This window comes from Colletotrichum siamense, assembly GCF_013390195.1.
Source record: "Colletotrichum siamense strain Cg363 chromosome Unknown KSG_Cg363_contig07, whole genome shotgun sequence".
Lineage (NCBI taxonomy): Eukaryota > Fungi > Ascomycota > Sordariomycetes > Glomerellales > Glomerellaceae > Colletotrichum > Colletotrichum siamense.
In genome coordinates, this window is record NW_023501020.1 from 2171881 (window position 1) to 2192018 (window position 20138).

Here is a 20138-nt window from a genome sequence, read left to right on the forward strand (position 1 = left end):
GAAAAACTTTCAAAAAGCCCGTCTTGACGTAAGAGAAACCTTTCCACATCCTTGCAGAGAAAGCGTCCTCGAGCTGCGTGGTAGCCCCATCCGTATGATGCGTAAGAAAATAAGAAGAATGGACGTCTGGGTTTGCCCGTGGAGACATGAAGACTGTTGACTTTTCCGTAGACAAAACAGATATATTTGACACAGATGCTTGAGATCATGATGTGGTTGTCTGGAAAGTATTTCTCTCTCGTCCTCTCGAAGTATTCTTGGGTCGTATAATGAACGAGACGGATAACGTTGCTGGTGTCCTCGACGGTTACAAGCCCCGCACAGACTGAAACCATGACTTTAACGTCGCGAAAATTGTCATGATCAAGATCTTCATGGTCCTTCGCTACAGCGAGAGCATCTTGGAGCTCCTCAGCCGTAAGAGGGCGTGTGGCATGCGTGATCCATGAGATTACTCGTGTACCAAGGTCTCGGCGATTTTGTGTTTGACTTCGGATCCTTTCCATGGCTTCTTCATAAGCCTGGTCGTATACATGTGACAGTTGTTGCTTGTTTCCAACATTATCAAAGCTTTTGCGTTTGAATCTATCAAGAGCTGATAAGATTTCTCTGGTGCATGTAGTGTCTTTCAGAGACTCTAGGTAGAGCTGTGCAAGAAGGAACCTTGCTTGACATTAGAAAACTTCTCTTCATGAAGTGGGAAAACTCACATCCCGTCGACAGCTGTCGCTATTTCATTCGTGATTCTGTCCTCAAGAATGTCTGTGATGCACACCGGAATTTGAAACAGCCGATGACGAACATAACGGTGGATATCTTCACTCGCAGCTCTAATCTCGCAGATGAGAGCATCATGAAATCTCCCTTCTATCTCAGGAACGGGTCTTGACGTAAAAAATAATTTGAGCGTCGCCGGAGTCTTTTTCTGAAGGTCGACTAAGATAGATAGGAGAGCAAAGCGACTCTCGGCATCGCACTCATCGAGTGCATCAACAAGAACGAATACTGTCGAAAAGGATCCCAAAATAGAGGAGAAAACATCTGAAAGGTCGAGAGCCGAAGGTATTGTCCCACTGCGTTTGTTGTCCTGGTACAGCTTGGTAACACTGTCGGGGATCTGCGCCAGAGCTCGAGCGGTTTGCTTGATCAAGCTTGACAAAAAGTGCTCAACAGTTTGAACCTCCTTCCTTCGGAAATTACAGTATACATAAGCGGTCACGGTCATTTCGCTTGGTACGAAACGTCTTGTGATGTCGTCGACAACAGCTGACATGAGTATCGTCTTCCCTGCACCGGGAATCCCAGGACAAAATAGGGTTCGATGATTCGACTTCGGCTTCGAGTTGAGCCACGTGCGGTACGTTTCCGATTTGAGAAACCACTCCCCAGTTCCAGACTGTTTTCTTCTGAGAAAGTCACTTTGCTGAAGTCCATATTCGACGGGAGTCAGCCATTGAAGCACTGTCTCATCTTCGCCTCGTTTTGCTTGAACGCCCAGTTTTGTTATTTCACTTTTGGAAGCCAACGTAGTGGACTGAACTGTTTCCATCGTCAGTTTCTTGATGAAGTGAGGATATCTCAGGAGATATAAACTAACTGTCTGCCAAGTTCTCTTGCAAACTCCGAGCAATCTTTTCCAGCACCGTTCTCTCACTTTCAACTTCCACTGGTTGCACGTTCTCCAGTAGCTCCTTCGTTAATGCAGCGGCAACAGCAGCGGCGTGCTCCTGCCACATGTTGTTTTTGTGAGAGTCTGCGTAATCGGAAATGCCGCGGATAACAAGGCATGGGAAATCGTCTATCAGACCAGCCGCTTCCATTTCTATACATAGAGCGTTACCGTTGAGGTTCTTGTTGATCTGATCCCGGTATGTAGCATCCTTGATTACTTGGTTTCCAGAGGCAATAAGACCGTAGTGGACGACGGATCCTGCGATCTCTCTTTTCCTTGCTTTCGAGGGGTCACAGTACAAACAGTCAACGCCACTCTGTAGCGACTCCTGGTTTTCCCCGGCACCTATGGTCAGTCTGGGGTTCGGGTGATCAATATGGTTGTAGTTCGCAGAAAACAAAAAGTCCTTGAGCTTATCGGATCTCGCGTATTTTGCTTTCAACCTTGGCCATTTATTGAACATCGTGTCGAGGTTTTCTTGAATCTTTGATCCCTCCATCTCATGGTTGCTTTCCATCTTAGAGATGGCAGTGAGGAGAAACGTTGGTGGCTTGTTTAGTGAGCCAGTCCTTTCGAATTTTCCGTCATTCGTCTTCCCGAAGTCCCACTGGACGACGCCGGGATACTGTCCTGTCGGGGTACTGACAACAACATCGCCGAGTCTGACATCGTTTCGTTCAGACGGAACGCCACCTCCAATGCCAACCATCAGGACGAACTTAATGTTCCGAAACGTGGAAGTCATGCTTGTTGCAACCTTTGAGGCTCTAACAATGCCTAGCTGACCTTTTGGAAGGCATGCTATGACGATGTTATGGCTGCCAACTGAGCCTAGGATGTACGTGTTGGTGTCGTTGGTCGCCTTGCGAATATGAACATCCCGGAATTCTTCATCCAGAATCGCTCTCGCTGCCGTCTGCTCTTTTGGAAGCGCACAAACCCACCCTATGGTGTATCGGTCAAGGTCATCCTTGTTGTCAAATTTTGTTCTTTTGCCCTGCTCTTTGGCGGCTTCGTCGTCATTGTGTCGTCGTTTCTTGTTGGAGCGCTGCTCTTCCATACTGCTTTCCAGCCAGACAGGCTCTTAAAGCGATAGAGAAATCAGCGAAACCAAAACTTTACAGTTGCCAACGTGGGGTTGGTGAACGAGTAAGAGGAAGCCACAAATTTCTTGGGCGACGAGCTTAAGACCTGCAAAACAAAACAGAACTCGACTTTATGTCTTTGCAAGTTCATCTTGCAGCCTGATTTTCTGCGAAACGAGGGGTCAGAAGCAGGCTGATGTGGCTGTGAGAGAAGCCTGCTGAGTGACTGCAGATCGATTGGTGTCTGCAGGGTCACTATGCACATGTGGGTGTATTTGTCCCTTGGTGGAGGGACAACCCAGCCTGATCATGCAACTCATTTGAACTTGACGAGGCCTCTGGGATTATTGCGCTAGAAGCTTACTTGAGCTTTTCAGCACAGGACGATGGGTTCCATATCTGTTGCACCAGAAGTGACCTCTCCTTGCATGACTCCATGCACATAGCACTCCCCAACGACCTCCCATCGGTCCTCCAAAGCCCTGAGAACAATCGGTGTACTACAGCCTCGCAAAACCGCAATCTTATCCTCAGCTCTGGCCGCGGCAGGTACAAGCCCAATTCTCCCCGCGGTGGTTCCAATGAGCCTTCTCCAGGCTGTCACGTTCATCGCCCAAGACAACACCTCACGCTGCTCCTCCGTCGGATTGTAGATCCTCTCAGTGCTCTTGATCTTCTGCCGCCAACCAGACCGAACGACACCAGAGATGAGTTGTTCCAGTGTGTGGCCGCCTAAGACAAGCTTCTTATTACGAGACATGAGCTCGTCTAGACCGAAGCCGTTCGTGAAGACGCCTGCGACACCTTGGTTCCAAATCTTGGGGTCAAGCAACCAGGCTCCCGCTTCTGAGGCTTGGCTGCCACCATCTACTGTTGTGTCACCAAGGAGAGTACGCCACAGGGCGTTCCTGGTGTCTTCGAGTCCGCCATAAGCACTGTTTGTGGTCGGAATGGCATTCTGGGGGTAAGTGTCATCGACCTCTGCGGGATGAAACGAGCCTAGGCTGCCAATAGTGTCGAAGATGACCCCCTGAACTGTGAGGCTGTGGTCATCAGGCGAAACGATTGGAGGTGAGAGTCCTCCCACACCACCTGCACAATAAGGACCTCGCAGCTGGGCTGTGGGCGCTGGCTTGCAGGTCCAGCAGACTGCCCATGTAGGGAGCTCGTGGTGGCAAGTCTTGCCAATGAAATCCTGCTTGTCTGATCTCGAGAAGGAGTTCAACACAGGTCCAACGACGGGCGTCAGCTTTCGATAGCTTAAGGCGGAGGGAACGTCTTCCAGATTCCACTGCGCTCGAATGCGGCCTCCGTCTTTCGATACGAATCGGAGTATTTCCAAGTTGCCTTTTGACAGAAGCTGCGCCGTAAAGTCGCGATATATCGTCTCCATGGAAAGCTTGTAGTTGGGGGTGATGTCGACCCTGTCTGCAATCGCCCTGATACCCAAGATCCCATACACTCTGTCTTTCTCTTCTGTGATCTTTGCGTCTCTAGCCAAGACGAGGGGTTGTAGGACTTCAAAGGGGTGCCTTCTGTCTTCCTCAGGTGCAATCTCCTTCTGATTCTCCTGGACCTTGGTCATGTCCATTAGAAGATTCCACATTCTCTCCGATGACCAGTCTCTCTCTTGCACAACTCTGTCTCTCGCGAACTCGAATGACCAAGAATCTAAGATCCTGGGCCGGGTGCTGCCCACAAGCTCACGCCCGAACCTCGTCTCATCGTTGCTGATGAACGTTGCGGCTTCGTGCATGTCCCTCCACGGCAAGCAACTCTTGCCACAGACAACTGGTGCATCGGGACGGGCCATGGCCACCTCTTGCAAGATCCACATCCTTTGCCAGTAAGGCCTGGAAAGTAGCGAAAACAACGCTTTGTAGACTGTCTTCTTCAAAGGGCTTTTGAATGTTCCCCAGATAATGAACAGCGGACGGGCATCGATCTTTGTGCTTTCGCGGTAGAAACCATCGTACGGGGAGGGAGTTCTGTTCCTAGCAGCAATCCAGCTCAAAACAGACACTCCCAGTTCGCTGTCATCAGCTTCTGGGCCTAGCCAGATCACAACCTGCCACGCCGCCGCATAGATGTCCCGCATGCGGCCGACCTGCGCGCTTCTCTCTGCGATGTCTTCTTGGTTGATACAGATGGCGTCGATCCACAGTTTGAAACCTTGGCGGATTCTCTCGTTTGGACGGAGGTGCAGAAGAGCCTGGAATAGGTTTGGTCCGACGGGAAACTGATGGCCATTGAGGAAGATGTACTGAATTGGAGTTGGCGGGCCCCAAACGTAAGAAAGTGCGAGAAAGTCGCCCCAGTCGTGCCTCCATGGTATGTCGTTGTCGTTACCCTTCCAGTCCGGCGATTGTTCTTCGGGGCTTTTGGTGGCATCACCGATTTGTATCAGGGCTTTCGCGTCTTCGGGGTCTTTGAAGATTGCAGCTACATCGCGAGCCGACTCGGTCTCTGGCCAGACGTGATTCTGACCCTTGAAGCCTGAAGGCCGCGCTGCAGCTTTTAGACCGACATGCTCGAGAGTGCATCGGATGGGAGCTGAGAAGTCTTCGCTATCCTCCAGAGGCTCGATCGTGAGCAGACGAATGTCTGCGCCCTGCAGCGGATGGTACTCGTACGGCATCTCTAATTGTTCTTGCTGATGTTCGCTCTCGCAAGATGCGCTGCGCGAAGGAAGCAGTCATGCTTAAGTATCAGCTGAAGAGCCAGCCATTAGCGGATCACACCTCATCAAGGCAGCAGGCTAATTACCGAAGTTCCTTCCATCGCTGAATCGGCGCTTCTCGCGGTCTCGGGCGGAAAAAAGCTTCGTAGCGGATGAATCCTTATGTAAAACTACCAAGCCACCGACATGACTTCCAATGTTGAAAGTCTTCACTTACACAGGTTGTTCTGCAGTTAGAATAGAGGACCGTCTCTTCTGTTCCCGCCTTTGCCCTAGTTGCTGTCTCTGTTGCTGATCATCCACCCTTTTCTTCCATTACATATTATATGAAGCACCCGTAATATGAAACACAAAGCCAAGTGTAGACCGACAGTCCACAGAAGATATCTAAGGTGCCATGGGAACAACAAGAGCCGGGTTTTATTGTAAGAGTATGTAATTGGCGTCGGGTTGAGTAGGTAGATTAGTTGCATAAAGCCTTCAGCGCCTTTAGCGTTCGCTGTTGCTATCAGTGTAGAAGCCACAGCGCCCATGGTGCCGGCGTTAGTGGATTGGTACCCACAGTTCGCCGGAGGTAAATAGTCTTTCCGAGAAAAAGTCTGGCTATGTCTCGTACATCTAGTATTAATTCTCTTCTAGAAGAACCTAATTCACTCATGTAGGCTGGTATAAGAGAATTTGACACGATTATGTGCAGTAGCTTGAACTTGTTCTTGTTCGGGGAGCCGCAACGGACTGGAGCGGAGACATCGCCGAGACCACGCCGGTGCCGGTCCCCACACCACCTCCGACACCCGGCATCTGGAGGCTGTCCCAATGTCCAGGACTAGGTTATGCCTGGTGATGATTGTATCAAAACCATCGATTTCATTTGAAAAAAAAAACGGTTAGTGCTGTCACCCTAGTATCAATCAGCCGGTTGTGGATCAGCAACCTCAGTGCGCAAGTCGTCACCACGAACCGCCTGTTTGGGATCATCTTTGTAGTCATTGCAAAAGCGCTCTAAGAGCGCACTCCATTTCAGAGTCTGAAGAAGAATATCGTGAGGCACTCGGGGTGCGCGGCCGCGGCCGTCATTCAGAAACCAAACGCCCAAAACTCCCACTGTCAAGAGGTATCCATCGCCCATCGGAAATCGCAATCAAAAAGGCCGCGTACCACATCCCCCAAAAGGAACCCCGAGCGCCGAATCCTGACCCAACACGCCTAGAGATGTCGAGAGCTCCAGCACCTGTCGTGGTTCTAAAATATTTTTGTATGATCGAATCGACATTTTAAGAGCGCATGCACATCATGATGCAATCAAGGCAGCTGGAGCAGCATTGGGCCTGCAACAACGTCCGATTAGCGAACTCGCTCGTCCAGGTCTCCACGATCATCAAAGAGGGTCTCGACTTACACAGGTCCAGGTCTTCTTGTCTTCGTTATCCTTCTCCTCCTTCGTGAGCTCGTTGGGGTTCTGTTGCGGCTGGTTCGGCTGCATGGTCTGCGCAATTGGCTGAGGCTGTTCTTGGACCACCATTTTGACGGGAGGGTGTGATTACGATTGTCGCAAAGTGTGAGGAGGATGGCCGTTCGCGATCTGCGGAAGTGGACGGATCGACTGGGAAAGGTCGAAGGATTGACAGTCAATCACTGGGGAAGATGTTTCTCGAGAAAAAGTCACGAAAAACGCAGTGCATCCAAAAAGATCCTTCTTCAAATAAATCCAGGGGCAATGGAAATACCTCCTCAATTATATCGCAAACACACCACTTACAAAAACCAACAATCTCACCCCCTCGAGGCAGTGCAAACAAGACGCATCCGCCAAGGATCTTGTCCAATCCACATAATTTAACACAAAAAAGTCTCCCCCTTCCCCTCCTCTCAATGGGCAATGGGCCCAGAATACGCGGACAGTGCTTGGTAAGACGGTAAGAAGGAACGAAAAAGGTACAGCAGGCTTCGTGTCTTGGCTAAAGGGTTGCATGGACTGCGGATTTTTATCTCCGTACAAATCTGCCAAGCGACGAACCAGACGGCGACAATTAAACCAGGGGAAAGCATTTCGCGATGCTGATCGACGCGTCGCCCTCCACCACCCCTGGGCCGAAGCCGTCCGTTATCCCCGGCGTCGTGAAACGGAAACGATGAAACAACCATCATCCCGGCCGCCGTGCCCCAAATCTCTCACTCTCACGTCCTGCTTGGCTTGCGTCTTCCCATGCTGCACTGCATTTTTCGCTTCCTCGGCATCCAATCTCCCATGCTGGCAGGCCGCAGGTCGCACTTCTCCCATGCCATGATTTGCAGCATTCACCCCTGAGCAGCTGGACCTTCACCTGTCGTGCGTCCCCAAAATATCGTAGGCAGCAGTTTAGCGGCCAAAACCCTGGGCATTGTTGGCCCTTCGGTGGGGTATCATCATTTGCTTCAGACACCCGTCCTGAAGGTGAGAACGAGGCTCAGCAGTGAAACCAGATGACCGTTCGTCTCAAATCTTCTGAGACGACGACATGAAGAAAGCCTCGTCAATCTTGGATTCAGGCCAGGCTGTCTTTGAACGGTGGATAGGGCTGAGACGGGTGTTCGGCTGCTTCCATAGTGAGATGAAGCCGGTGCCGTTATCCACGTGTTACTGACTTAATTTTACAGCCGACTGCCAGCTTACTGCTGAATCGAGGCCATGACGTATGCTGAGAATTCATGATAAGTAATCATACCGTGGTGGATTGTTCTGAACGACTCTTCAAGCCGTTTTACATGAAAGTTCGCAATGAAGTCTTGCGTGGTGCTTCTGATTTACTTCCAAGTTCATGGCGTAAAATCAAGACCTGATAATACATACGAATGTAATTGAAACACTCAAGGAGACTTTAGGCAGCAAATGACAGCTTCAAATCTTGAATTCGTGTCATTGAGTCTTTCCGATCAAGATGTGAAGCTCTCACCATTGGCCAGCTCCCACACCCACTCATCAGAAAGCCACCCGCAAGCCCGTGCACAAGCTCCAGATACGTACCTTGAAATCCAACGTCCCTCCACTTTTTTCCAGTTGTCTCTGCCATCGTCGGCAACAATCCTCAGCCTCGTTCACCACAACTCCCACCGCGCCCCGCCATACGAACCCACGATTCATACATCCTCACCTCACCTCTCACCGACGTCACTCACGCACCTCCCTCCCCGCGTCTCGACAACCCACCCTTCCACCGAACCCAATTCAATCCGTCTCGCAGCACCACCGCCCAAAACACAACCGCTAAAATGGCCGACGTAGAAATGGAAATCGACAACCCCCCCTCCCCCTCCGCCGCCCAAACAACAGGCGGCGCGCCCGCCCGCAACGAGTCCGAGATGCAGACCCACGGCCGCGCCACCGCCGTCCGCTCCATCGAGGGCTGGATCGTAATGGTCACCAACGTCCACGAGGAGGCCGACGAGGAGACCATCCAGGACAAGTTTGGCGAGTACGGCGAGATTAAGAACCTGCACCTCAACCTCGACAGACGAAGCGGTTACGTCAAGGTACGTCCTCATTCTCCGCCTCAAATCTCAAGAGCCAAGAAAGGCCGTATGAGCTGACACGCTGACCCATCTGACAGGGCTACGCCCTCATCGAATACGCAACCCTCGCCGAAGCCCGCGCCGCCATCAACGACGCCCACGAGACCAAGCTCCTCGACCAGACCGTCTACGTCGACTTCGCCTTCGTCCGCCCTCCCCCCGGCGGCAAGGGCGGCGCCAACGCCCGCGGCGGCGCGAGGGCCCAGAACCGCGGCCGCGGACGCAGTCGCAGCCGCAGCAGGAGCAGGAGCGCCGAGAGGGATGCTGGTGGTCCCAAGGACGGTGAAGATATCCAGTGATCATGCGGTCTTGGACTCGCTTCCGAACGATAGCTTCCTCTCCTCAAGTATTGACGCACATTTGCCGTGGGTGCAGTAAGATGTGGGACGACAGCACGGGATGTAGAACCATGTGGGAAAGGAGATAGAAGGCCAGCTGAGGAGAGCTGGCCTTGCCGATGTGTCGCAGTCTCGGGGACAGAGACTGGGGGAAACACGTCGGCATATGTTACTGAGTCCAAAAAGGTTGGTTGCATGGTGTGCGATTACTGGTGCCAAAAGGATGCTAACGAGCGACAGACTACAAAAAGTTTGATATCATAAAAATATTACTGCGCATCGAGACGGTTGGGATAGATGGACCCAAACGTTTTGAACATGAACAGAGCTTCTGCTCCAATACGATTTTCATACCCCGCCTCCGTGTGCTGATTCGTCCTCATAAACTACTTGATTCATGTAAACTCATCTTCCAATTCAAGTGCACATCACTCATGTACGCGGGACAATCGAGGTCATAGTCTTCATTAAGGCATCAGCCATGCAGATAAGGTACCGAAACTCCTAGTCCGAGGGACCGGCGATCCAAAAACTTTTGTGCCCTCGTCAATCTTACTCCTTCGCAATGCCAATGCGATGATGCCCGAATTCAATATGCCATGAACGAATATTCGGGAGACCAAAACCTGGCTCCCACAGAAAAAGAAAAAGCAAGCTCATTAATCCATCCCCATTCATCGTGCGCATTCCTTTCACCTCCTTCCGCCTGCAGCTTGCGGCTGCTCATACCTCGCAGGCGAATCATACCGCTGAGAAGAGTCATATGTTCGAGACGAGTCGTAACCTCCGGGTGACTCGTATCTCGCGGCCGTCCTTGGCACATCATACGCTTCCCGTCCGGCGGGAGGCATTCCAGTCTGCGGCCGGCCAGAGGGAGTACGGTCAAATTGCTCCTCACTTCCCACATCCTGAGACGGGCGGCGGCCGGTGTCCTTCTTCTTCAAGCTGAAGAAGCGCTTGAAGCCGGCTGGGGCAGGCTGCTGCAGAGCTCCAGCCTCGTTCGCGTCATCCCAGAACAGACGCGGAACGAGCAGTCTGTACTGCGTCGTGATGCCGGTAGGGTCCTTAGGATTAACCTCGACATTCAGACAAATGTCCAAACCACCCTCGAGATCCACGGAGAACTTGTCGGCGTTCTTCTGCTGCTTGACCGACAAGCCGGTGGGAGTACGATGAAACGGCCTGGGTGGCGGTATGGCGGCCGAACGCTCAGTACTCATAGTGCGAGCGCGAGTCGGCGGGCGAGCGCTGAATTGCGACTCGTCACCAGGTTGGAATTCATTGTGTTGCGGACCCTGCGGGATAGGCGCGCCTCTCATGCGTGCGGCCGGGCGAGCCGTGAAGTATGAATCATCGCCAGAGTTGTACTCATCGTGACCACCGCCTCCGCGAAGGCCCATTCCTCTCACACGGGGCTGCACCGCCGGTCTGTCATCGTAGGTGTCGTAACCGTAGTGTCCATCTTCGGCCGTGCTAATGGAACCTCTGTCGTCGTCTTCCTCTCCCCAATTGCCGTTAATGCCGCCGTCATCAGGCCGCGACTTCTTGCTGTTCTTGCGACTGAAGAAATTGCGTGTCAACGACATTGAACGCTTCGGCTTGGCAGGTTCAGCCGGTCGGCCCCCGTCAGTCGAGTTACGACGCGAGAGCCTTCGGAACAGACCGCCCGTCTTGCCGCTGTTGGAGATGGGAGGCCGAGAGGGGTCCTGTGGAGAGTCCTTCTGAATGTCAGGGCGGTAACCAGGACCCTTGTTCGAGGAGAAGCGGCGCAAAAGACCACCGCCACGGCTCGGAGGCGGGCTAGGACTTCTATCGTAGGCCGACAAGGGAGGCGTGGGGGGCGGCGTGGTGCCGGGAGCCCATTCACGAATGGAACACCAGTTGCGGTGCGGCAGTAAGTGCTTGTTGTTCCGGGGCTTGCCGTCGACTCCGTGGCCGAAGAGCGGGATCATGTTCTCATCAGTCGAGTCGTCAAAGTGGTGAACCTTGTTGCGCTTGTTCAGGATGTCCGCCATCAGATCAGGGGGAGGGGTGTTGACGATGGCCGATGAAATGACATTGGGCATGTAGCGGAAGTCCTTATGCTTGGGCAGGTTGAGCTTGGGGTTGGCGTAGAACTGGCCAACAGCCGCAAGGTGAACGTCACCACTGAGGAAGGTGACTCTGACTGACTTGTCCGCTGCCAAGTCTTGCATGTCCTGGATTACAATCTCTCGCTCCTTCTTGTGGTTCTTGGCAGTCCAGTGGTCGTTCAGGTCATCCAAGACCTCAACACCACCGTCAATGTGGTTCAAAGTGTTGCCAAGCATTCCCAGCTTGCCGAGAGCCTTGACAGGATCCATGGCTCTTGAGGTGAGACTGTGTCTGTTAGTACATTGTCTTAAGAAATGATTCAGAATTCAGGGGCAACTCACATGTTCTCCAACCAGACCAGTCTGGGGTATGCAATCGGCACGCCCAGCAAAACCAGCAGATGCTGAGTTCTGCCATTTCTGAGCTCGTCGTAGCAGCGGTCCATCATGTGCTGCCAGGTGTCCTCGCTAACGACATCACCTTCCGTCCGCTCAGTTCTGGCATCCACAGCCAATAGCGCAACCTTGGAGCCCAACTCGACGAACAAGCTGCGACTCTGCTCATTGATGTAGGGACCGGGTTGAGTGCCAAGAATCCAGCTAGGCTCTGAAGTCTCTGTCTCGCCAGGGACGCTTTGGTGCTGGAAGAGCATATAGTACTTGAAAGCAACGTTGCCGAGACCAGAAAATACTGGCGAGCTCATATCATGGTGACCGTACGAGCCGAATCCGTCGGAAATGTCATGATCATCCCACATGTTGACCATGGGAATCTGCGAGTTGGCCAGACCGAAGAGACCTTGGGAAAACCACATGCAATATCTTTCGAGATAGGCCCTTTCCAATTCGTCCTGCATCGTGGGGGTGAAGGGCGCATTGTGCTTATGCAAGGGGTTCTTGATCATCAACCACTCGCGGAATTGCTTACTCTGGTCCATCAAGCAATCGTTGTAGATCTGATCACCACCGCCAAGCATGACGTGGAATGGTTGCGACTGGTGAGTGTTCAAAACATCGCGCCACATTGGGTCAGGTCCGCTAAAGTCATCGGGGTTCACGCTCATGCTGAAGCCGTTGCAGCTGTAGAACATGATGTTCATGGACTCTCCGGCTGCAGGGACCCAGAATCCTGTCGAAGGGCCGCGGTTGATACGGTAGGCGATCCGTTGCTGCTTCTCGCGGAGTTCAATCTCAATGTTGAAGCGCCAGAAGGTGCAGCCACGCTCTGAGTGCAGTCGGAATCCGCGGACGTCCTTGTACTTGGAGACCTTTTCTCCATCGAGCTTGACACGCTTGCGGCGACTTGAGAAAGATCCAGGGTAGTCCAGAGACCCATCCGCCGGCGGGACATCCGGGGGACTCTTTGTCTTCTCAAACAGGCCATTGTCTGTCTCGTCTCTCGACAAGTCCTTCGCCTCCTCGAGGTGGTCTACGGGTCGGACGTAGAGAGTTTCGCCCCGTCTGCCCAGCTTCGGCATGCCTGCAATCGGGTCCACGTACTCCGGAGGCAGGTCCTGCTCTCCGGGGATGATCTGCGGTGGCGGTGGAAGCAGCTCAAGGGGCTGCACAAACAACCGCAAGGTCGGCGCAATCTCGTACGAAGAATCGCTGTCCTGCGTCACGATCATCACTGAGCCACGCCACATGGTTCGCTCAGTGGCCGCAGCGTTCCTGGCGCGGGGAGGGATCTTCTCGTGCTTCAGTCCGCAGTACCTCAACAGAGGACCACACTTGAGATACAGTGGTGGTTTGAACCTCGTGGGAGCTGCCACTTGTTAGCATTATTGATTGGCCTCGCCGTCACAGTACTTACCATTGGTCTCATCGTACTCGCCATCAAATGCTTCCGCCTTGCGCGGCCGAGAGGCGCTTCCTCTGCGCTTTCCACTTCCCTCCCACCACGGCGTGTTCTTATCGAGGGTGGGAAGTTGATCGTCGCTGAGATCCAGAAGGGAGCCAGACAAACTGCCAACTGTTGCCTTCTTCCACTCGTCGAGGTACTTGGGCGGCTTGTACGTACCCTCGCCAGGGCGGAAGCTGTCGCGGCCGTGATACAGCTTGTTGGTGATGCGGTGACCGCGCTCATCGTACTCCTCGTCGTCAGAGTAGTAGTCCCTCTCATACTGTCTGCCGCGCTCAGTCGCCGCTTTGTGAGACGTGTGCTGAGCTTCATCGCCACGGCCACCTGATGCGACGGGCTCAAAGTAAGCCTCGTCGTCGTGCTCATAATCACGGCGACTGATAGGTGCCGTAGCACGTCGTTGGACTCCTCCAGATTCAATGCCAATTAACCTCGCAGCCTTACTGGGAATCCCGGCTCGTCTGACCTCTTCATGCGTGGCGTCCGGGGGCAATGCCTGTTCATGCGCCGCGTGCGACGCGGACCTCTTGACGGGAGGGCCACCTTTCGCAGCCGCCGACTGATCCAACGCCGCATTGCGGAAGTCGATGTTCTCATACTTCTTCTCAGCATCCTGTCGAATGTTGAACCACGGGTCACCCTTTGGTTGCTTCTTAAGCTTGTTGCTCCCACTCCTAGTGAGAGACCAGCTAGGTCTTCGAGAACCCTTCACCGGCGGGGTCGGCTCAGGACTCGTCTCTGGGCTCAGGTCTCTGTCAACAGCGGCCTTGGGGAGGTTCAGATCATTCTTTGCAGCGCGCTCACGGAAGCTCAAGTTACGCTTAGGAATGCCTGAGTTTTCTGGTGGCGCCTGTCTAGGTTCTTCACGCAAGCTGACACTTCTCTGAGGAACACCCCCGGAGGGAGCTGGCGCATGTCTTGTAGCAGCCATCGCAGGCGCTCTCTGCTGATATTGGCCACCATAGTACCCTTCCTCTTCCGACACATATCGAGGCTGCCGCCGCGCATCATCGAGCGACACGCGCGCCGGCGCATGCCGTCTGTCTTCTGGGTGGTGTTGCGGAGGGGCTCCTCTGGGAGCAGCGACATTGGCCTGCTGCTCAGGCGCTGTGCCCCGCCAGTCATCCTCGTCGTACGAAACGTCACTGAATCGCACTTGCGGAACCGAAGCGGTCGGTTGCTGGGGAGGTTCAGGAAGCGGCCTTTGAGGCTCCTGCTTGATCACGGGCGGTTGTTGCTGTTGTTGCCGTGGCTTCGATCGCGGCGCGCGGTGTGTTGCTTCAGGAGGTTGGAGGAGGTCGGGGTTCTGCGCCGCAGCTGCCGCAGCCTTCTCTCTCGCGCGGCGCTCCGCAGCCTCGACACGAGCTCGCTTCTCCTCTTTGGTGATGCTGTCGAGCGTCAGCTCGAGTCTTTGAAGCGGAGAGCGGTCGTTGGCGAACTTTCTGGATCCTCCTCCTGAAGATTTCCTATGTCCTTCTGACCTCCTTCTCGACGAGCCCTTGGACTCGCGGGGCTTCTCGTTTACATCGAGCGTCTGGGCGCGATCGAGCGGCGGGTTCTGCTGCTGGTGTTGCTGCTGTACCTGCGGCAGCGGCGGCGCAGCCTCTCTCTCGGGCGCGGGGTCCCTGTAGTATCCCTCGGGATTCATGATGTCTCCGTCGTCTGGGCTCACCAGCGGGCTGGGGTGTCGCGGAGGGCGAGATCCTGAGGCGGCATGTGTATAAGGCAGCCCGCCGTTGCCGTACGGGTGTCTGTAGCTCACGGGAGGGCCCTTGGGCACATCTGGAGCTGCTGGAGGCGTGGCGCCCGCGGGCAGGTCGTAGGGCTCGATGGGAGAAATCTCCTCCTGCTCGTTGCGCTCTCTGCGTCGTCGCTGGCGCCTCTCGGCCTGCTGGTCTTCTGGGTATTGCGACTCGCCGTAGGGAAAGGTAGGCGGGCGCGGGGCAAGGCCTTCGTCTGGGAAGTTGGAGGCTGTAGGTGAGACGAAGGGACTGAGGGTCGACTCGGTGACGGCCTCGGTGTTTGTCGTCTGGAGAGAGGTGCGGTTTGACTTTGGGGGAGGGGCAGGAAGAGGTTTGTCCGTTGTCATAGGGTCCAGCTGATCAATGGGAGATGGTCTGCGTTCTGGCAGACTAAAATCCTCAGACTGGCGTCGCTGGCGTCTGGCAGATTTGGGGCCCGACAGATCGCCCCAATATGGCGCACTCGGCATGGCGACAGGAGGCTAATATCAATGCTGTCTTGTCTTGTCTGGTCTGGTGCCGAGCCAGCTGCGTGTGAGGTGAATTATTTTTTTGACTTGCAGCGGCGCTATAATTGGGCTGCAGGACGGTTATCGACTGGAAAGGACTGGGCGCGCGCAGGACCGGTGCAGTCGATGCGTGTATCTGTACCGTCCGTGGGATGCCAAACCTACAGTCTACCCGAGGCAGGGAACAAAAGTGTCAATCTAGCGGTAGGGAAAAAAAGGCCGGGCGTCTAAAGACATATGCAGCTTGCCATAGCAGCCAATGCGATGCAGACACGCGCGCGCAACGGAGGGTCGGCCAGCAGATGCAAGACAGGGCTCGCCAAGTTTGAGAGTCGCCGAGGCGAGGTTGCGTTGCGTTGCGTTGAGGTATCCGTACGAGAAGAGAATGCTGGAGTAGAGATTGAAAAAGAAGAAACCGTTTAGATGCAGGCCAGAGATTGGAGAAGGACGGGAAAAAGAGGAGCTTGTCTTTTTTTTTTCTTCCGTCTCCCACCTCCGTCGCTGCGACTCAAGCATCGAGACCTAAGAAAATGGCGAGGTTGACGGGTTGTGTTACGGCGTCATTTGGTGGCCCAGTCGGGTTAAGAACGAGCAGCTTGACCAGGGTTGGGGGCGGCTTGGGCGGAGATAATCCTGGCTCTGAGACCAGGGTCGTGAGTCTGTTCTGCTCCTGCTGCCAAACCAGGCGTGTCATGACTGTCATCGATTGGGCTGACAAGAGCTTGCTGAGCTACGGATACCTCACCTACCTTACCTTAGGTAGGTACGGAGTAGGACCTGCTAGTCGAGTGGGCAGCGTGGCAGCTCCTCCTTCCCTTCTTCCACTTCCACCTTACGGACAGCCGCGATGGAGCCAAAGCTAAAGGGCCTCAGACAGACAGCACACGCAAACAAAGAGGCGGTCGGAATGGAGCCCACTGAATGGCCCTGAGCTATCCCATTGACCAGTGACCACGACTCCCCTCTGCAGCTTACCTGCGTCTCCATCGCGCCATCTCGCCCATCCGAAGGTTGGGATCCAGCTTGCTTGCTACCCTGTGCCTGCTGCAGCTTCCCATGCCGACCGACCTCTCACGGCCTGGCTCTCTCCCTCCCCTTCCCCGTCTTCACAGGCCAACAGCAGCAGCAGCAGCAACAAGTACCGTTTCCCGTCAGCCAAGATGTGATAATCCGAAATGGAGGGATGCATGGGACTTTTCGGACGATGGGGCTGCAAGAATATCAAGAATAACCATCACGTCCGAAAATCCGGGTGGCTGAATCACACCGAATTCTAATGGGAGTAAGGATCGAGGCCAACCCGAGGGCGGCAGCAGCAGCGGCAGCAGCAGCGGCAGCAGCAGATACGGCACCGAATGCTTTCTGCGTTTGTAACACCGATTAGATGGGGTAGCCACCCCCGAAGCTACCTACCAGCTCAAGCTATCTGCCCTCCAAACAGCCTTGACGCAGAAAAAAAAAGTTGCTGCTGTCTGTACTCGTCCGAATAATGAGGTGGCTGGAGCGGAGGAACACCCGACCTTGATACGGCACAGCTTCCAAGGTGGGAAAAGCAACGCTGATTGACTCGGCACTAGATGAACCAACGGACAGGCTATTGTCTGAGATGAATGGAGAACACGGAGAGAAAGAAAACAGGAAAACTTAGGCAAAGCAGATGGATGACTGTTGGATGGTGCAAACAAGAATCATGGAGGACCAACAGCCGAAAATAGAAATGATGCTGAGCCTATTGTTTCCCGCCAGCTAGGAGCTATGCAGTAGCTACCTAGCTTTCGCACGGGATGGCCCGCGTACACATCATCAGTGCAGACCGGGACTCCCTTCGTCGTTCACCGAGGTGAACTTTGATCTTCGCTCCTTAGGTAAGGCATCCTAAGCTCAAACTCAAAAATCCCCAGAATTATTCAAAGAACGTATTTATACAATTGATTGGTTGAGCCTCAGACGCCAACCACAGTCTAAGTCAATTGAGTCAACTACCGAGAAATGCGACAAGAAGTTGAAAAAAAAAAACAAGAGTAAAGGTATTTCTATGCAAAACGTCCCATGCAGCCGTACGCCTATTTTTCAGTTAACCTATCCGTTTCCCTGTTGCCACGTCCTTCTCTTGAACGATCACGATCCCCGTCGTGATACTCGCTGCTGTCATCATCATCGTCCTCGTCGTCACCAGCAAACGCATCGTACAGCTCACGGCCGCGCGTGCGCTTCTCGCCATTCAGACCTTCGGTCTCGTCCTCATTAAGGAGCTCGAACTCATAGTTGTCGCGAGGCTGGCTGTTGCGACGCTTGCGGATGTAGAACCAGATACCGAGAGCAGAGCAAAAGACAGCGATAAGAGCAAGCGCGCCATACACCCAGACACCGGCCTTGCCAAACGACGGCAGCCAAGACACCCAGTTAGAGGGGCTGGTCGTCGTTGTCGCGGCGTCCTCAGTGCCCGTCGCCGGGCCCGTTGCGGCAGGGGTACCACCGCTCTGGACCTTGGTCGGTCGGTTGGGGTGATCCGTAGGAACGACAGGCTGGTCGGTAGGCTGCGCAGGGTGCTCAATCGATGTGGTAGCTGCGGGCAGGCTAGTGGTCGCAACCAAAGCGTGGTCGTTGTCGTCGTCGTCGGTAGGCATGGGAAGAAGAGTGGCCTTGGTGGCATCGATCGACTCACCCCAGAGCTTGAGGTGCCAGTCGATGAAGGTGCCCTGGTGCTCGTTCTCCTGGGAATCCTTGACGACAACAGTCCACTTGCCAATACCAGACTCGCCCCTAATCCAGGATTAGCATCTATCCTTCAAACATGACATCTAGACGAGACTCACCAGTGCGCAACGCTCATAAAGGTCCAGTCAACATATCCGGAACGAGCAGAGTCCATCTTGCGGGTTACAGAAAGGTGACTGGTAACACCCTCGGGGCTGATCAAGTCCGCGCTCAAGTCACCACGGCGGGTGTGGTTCACGTTCATAGTGACCGTCACATGCTCCACTCTCTCCAGATTGGCCTGCTTGAGAGCATCGGCGGAAACCTCAAAACTGACGGCAACACCATCCTTGCCTTGGGGAATAGGCTTGTTGACGTGCACCCAAGGAGAGTAGTACCAAGCCTGAGGCTTGACGTTCTTCCACTTCTTGGCCGCCTCGACCATGGCATATGCGTCGATCTTGCCGTATCCATACGTGTGGCTGAACTTCTTGCCAATCTTGGTTGGCTGCCACTCGCCCTTCTCCTCGTCGATAGGCACAGCCGTGTCCATGGCGAGCCACTGCATGTCTCTCCAGGTCAGATCGGGACGGGCTTCGAGAACAAGAGCGTAGACACCAGCGCCCAACGGGGCTGCGGCGGAAGTGCCTCCGTGGCCGTTGTAGCAGGCGTTAGTGCCAACATCGGTGGTGTGCTGCCAAGTTGTTAGTCGTGCTTCATTACGCTACAAAGTATCGTCACTTACGATGGCATCTCCGCTGCCACTGCTGTAGGTAACAACGAGCTGAGCTGAGCACTTCTCGGAGTAGTACGGGTGCTGTCCCTTTCTGTCGATGGCACCAACAGTGATGCTGTAAATGGAGTTCGTATATCCGTCAAAGTTGCAGTTATCATCATTGGCGGCACCGTTTCCACTAGCAAAGACGTAGATCGATCCCTTTCCGCCACGACCTTGCTGAATGCCCTTAAGCATCGCACGCTTGATCAGGATACCTGGCGCGTCCATCGATCGACCGTCGTCCGGGGGTCCCCAGGAGCAGGAGTAGATATCGTTGTGCTGGTAGTCGTACGTCATGGCGACGGCTTCATCGGCGTCTGAAATGAGCTTACTCAGGATACGGATACCGGCAATCTTGGACTCGTATGCGACTCCGACACCGCAGACGTTGTTTCGCGCGGCAGAGACCTCACCGGCGCAGCGAGTGCCGTGCTTGTCATCGCTCAGCGTAGGCTTCGGCTCTTCGCGGTGGTCGTTGAAGTCGTAGGAGCCGGCGGCGTAGTAGTTGGGCTTCAGATCATCGCTGTACATATCCAAGCCGTCGTCAACAATGGCAACAGTCGCGTTCTTGCCCGTGATGCCCTGGGTCCAGACACCCGTGACATTGATGTCGTGTCCCTTCTGGACAGTGTTGAGCAGATGCCACTGCTCGTTGAAGATGGGGTCGGCGATGTTCAGGGTCTGCATGATCTTGTTCATCTGCTCAACCATTCCAGGATCCGCCTGTTCCTGACGAGCGAAGTTCTTGGGGCCGTGCAGGCGCGGGGGCACCCTCTTCTCCCAGGGCTTGCGAAGCTGCTGCTTCTGTGCGAGACGAACGCCATCGAGGGGGTCGGAACCGCCAAGTCCTCGCCTCCTCATCCTCCGCGCCTGCAGGGCAGGCTTGACGATATCCTGCGACTCCTTTCTCGCGGAGAAGATGTGATGGCCGTCGAGGCCGCCGAGAGACCCCTCGTGGCGCAGGCCCAGGCGACCGGCAACCTGGTCGGGAGTCGTAGACGAATCCAGCTCGAGAACATAGTAGTCGTTTGTCTCGTAGTTTCGAACCGATGCACCGGCAGCGAGGCCGAGCAGGCCGAGGAGAACCGCGGACAGCTTCATGGTGGGCTACCGTAGACCCCTCGAAGGGAATGGGAGGGATGTGCAGAAGGGGCG

General features: G+C 54.4%; 5 protein-coding genes across 5 annotated transcripts; 1 reads left to right on the plus strand and 4 right to left on the minus strand.

Moving 5' to 3' along the window:
* Window positions 1-1508: 1508 nt before the first annotated feature.
* On the minus strand, window positions 1509-2732 carry CGCS363_v010884 (uncharacterized protein; the record flags this gene model as incomplete). Its single annotated transcript, XM_036642733.1, has 2 exons — window positions 1509-1534; window positions 1598-2732. 2 exons carry the CDS (start codon window positions 2730-2732, stop codon window positions 1509-1511), a joined length of 1161 nt encoding a protein of 386 aa, XP_036492495.1.
* Window positions 2733-3130: 398 nt separating this feature from the next.
* Window positions 3131-5395, minus strand: het-6-4 (Heterokaryon incompatibility protein 6, OR allele; the record flags this gene model as incomplete). Its single annotated transcript, XM_036642734.1, has 1 exon — window positions 3131-5395. The coding sequence occupies one exon, from the start codon at window positions 5393-5395 to the stop codon at window positions 3131-3133; it is 2265 nt and encodes a 754-aa protein (XP_036492494.1).
* Window positions 5396-8686: 3291 nt separating this feature from the next.
* Window positions 8687-9285, plus strand: rbm8a-b (RNA-binding protein 8A-B; the record flags this gene model as incomplete). Its single annotated transcript, XM_036642735.1, has 2 exons — window positions 8687-8947; window positions 9025-9285. 2 exons carry the CDS (start codon window positions 8687-8689, stop codon window positions 9283-9285), a joined length of 522 nt encoding a protein of 173 aa, XP_036492493.1.
* Window positions 9286-10016: 731 nt separating this feature from the next.
* Window positions 10017-15469, minus strand: CGCS363_v010887 (Uncharacterized protein; the record flags this gene model as incomplete). The annotated part of the gene is made up of 3 exons (XM_036642736.1): window positions 10017-11682; window positions 11739-13161; window positions 13210-15469. 3 exons carry the CDS (start codon window positions 15467-15469, stop codon window positions 10017-10019), a joined length of 5349 nt encoding a protein of 1782 aa, XP_036492492.1.
* Window positions 15470-17571: 2102 nt separating this feature from the next.
* On the minus strand, window positions 17572-20084 carry KEX1-0 (Protease KEX1; the record flags this gene model as incomplete). The annotated part of the gene is made up of 3 exons (XM_036642737.1): window positions 17572-18271; window positions 18325-18899; window positions 18951-20084. The coding sequence occupies 3 exons, from the start codon at window positions 20082-20084 to the stop codon at window positions 17572-17574; spliced, it is 2409 nt and encodes an 802-aa protein (XP_036492501.1).
* Window positions 20085-20138: the final 54 nt, after the last annotated feature.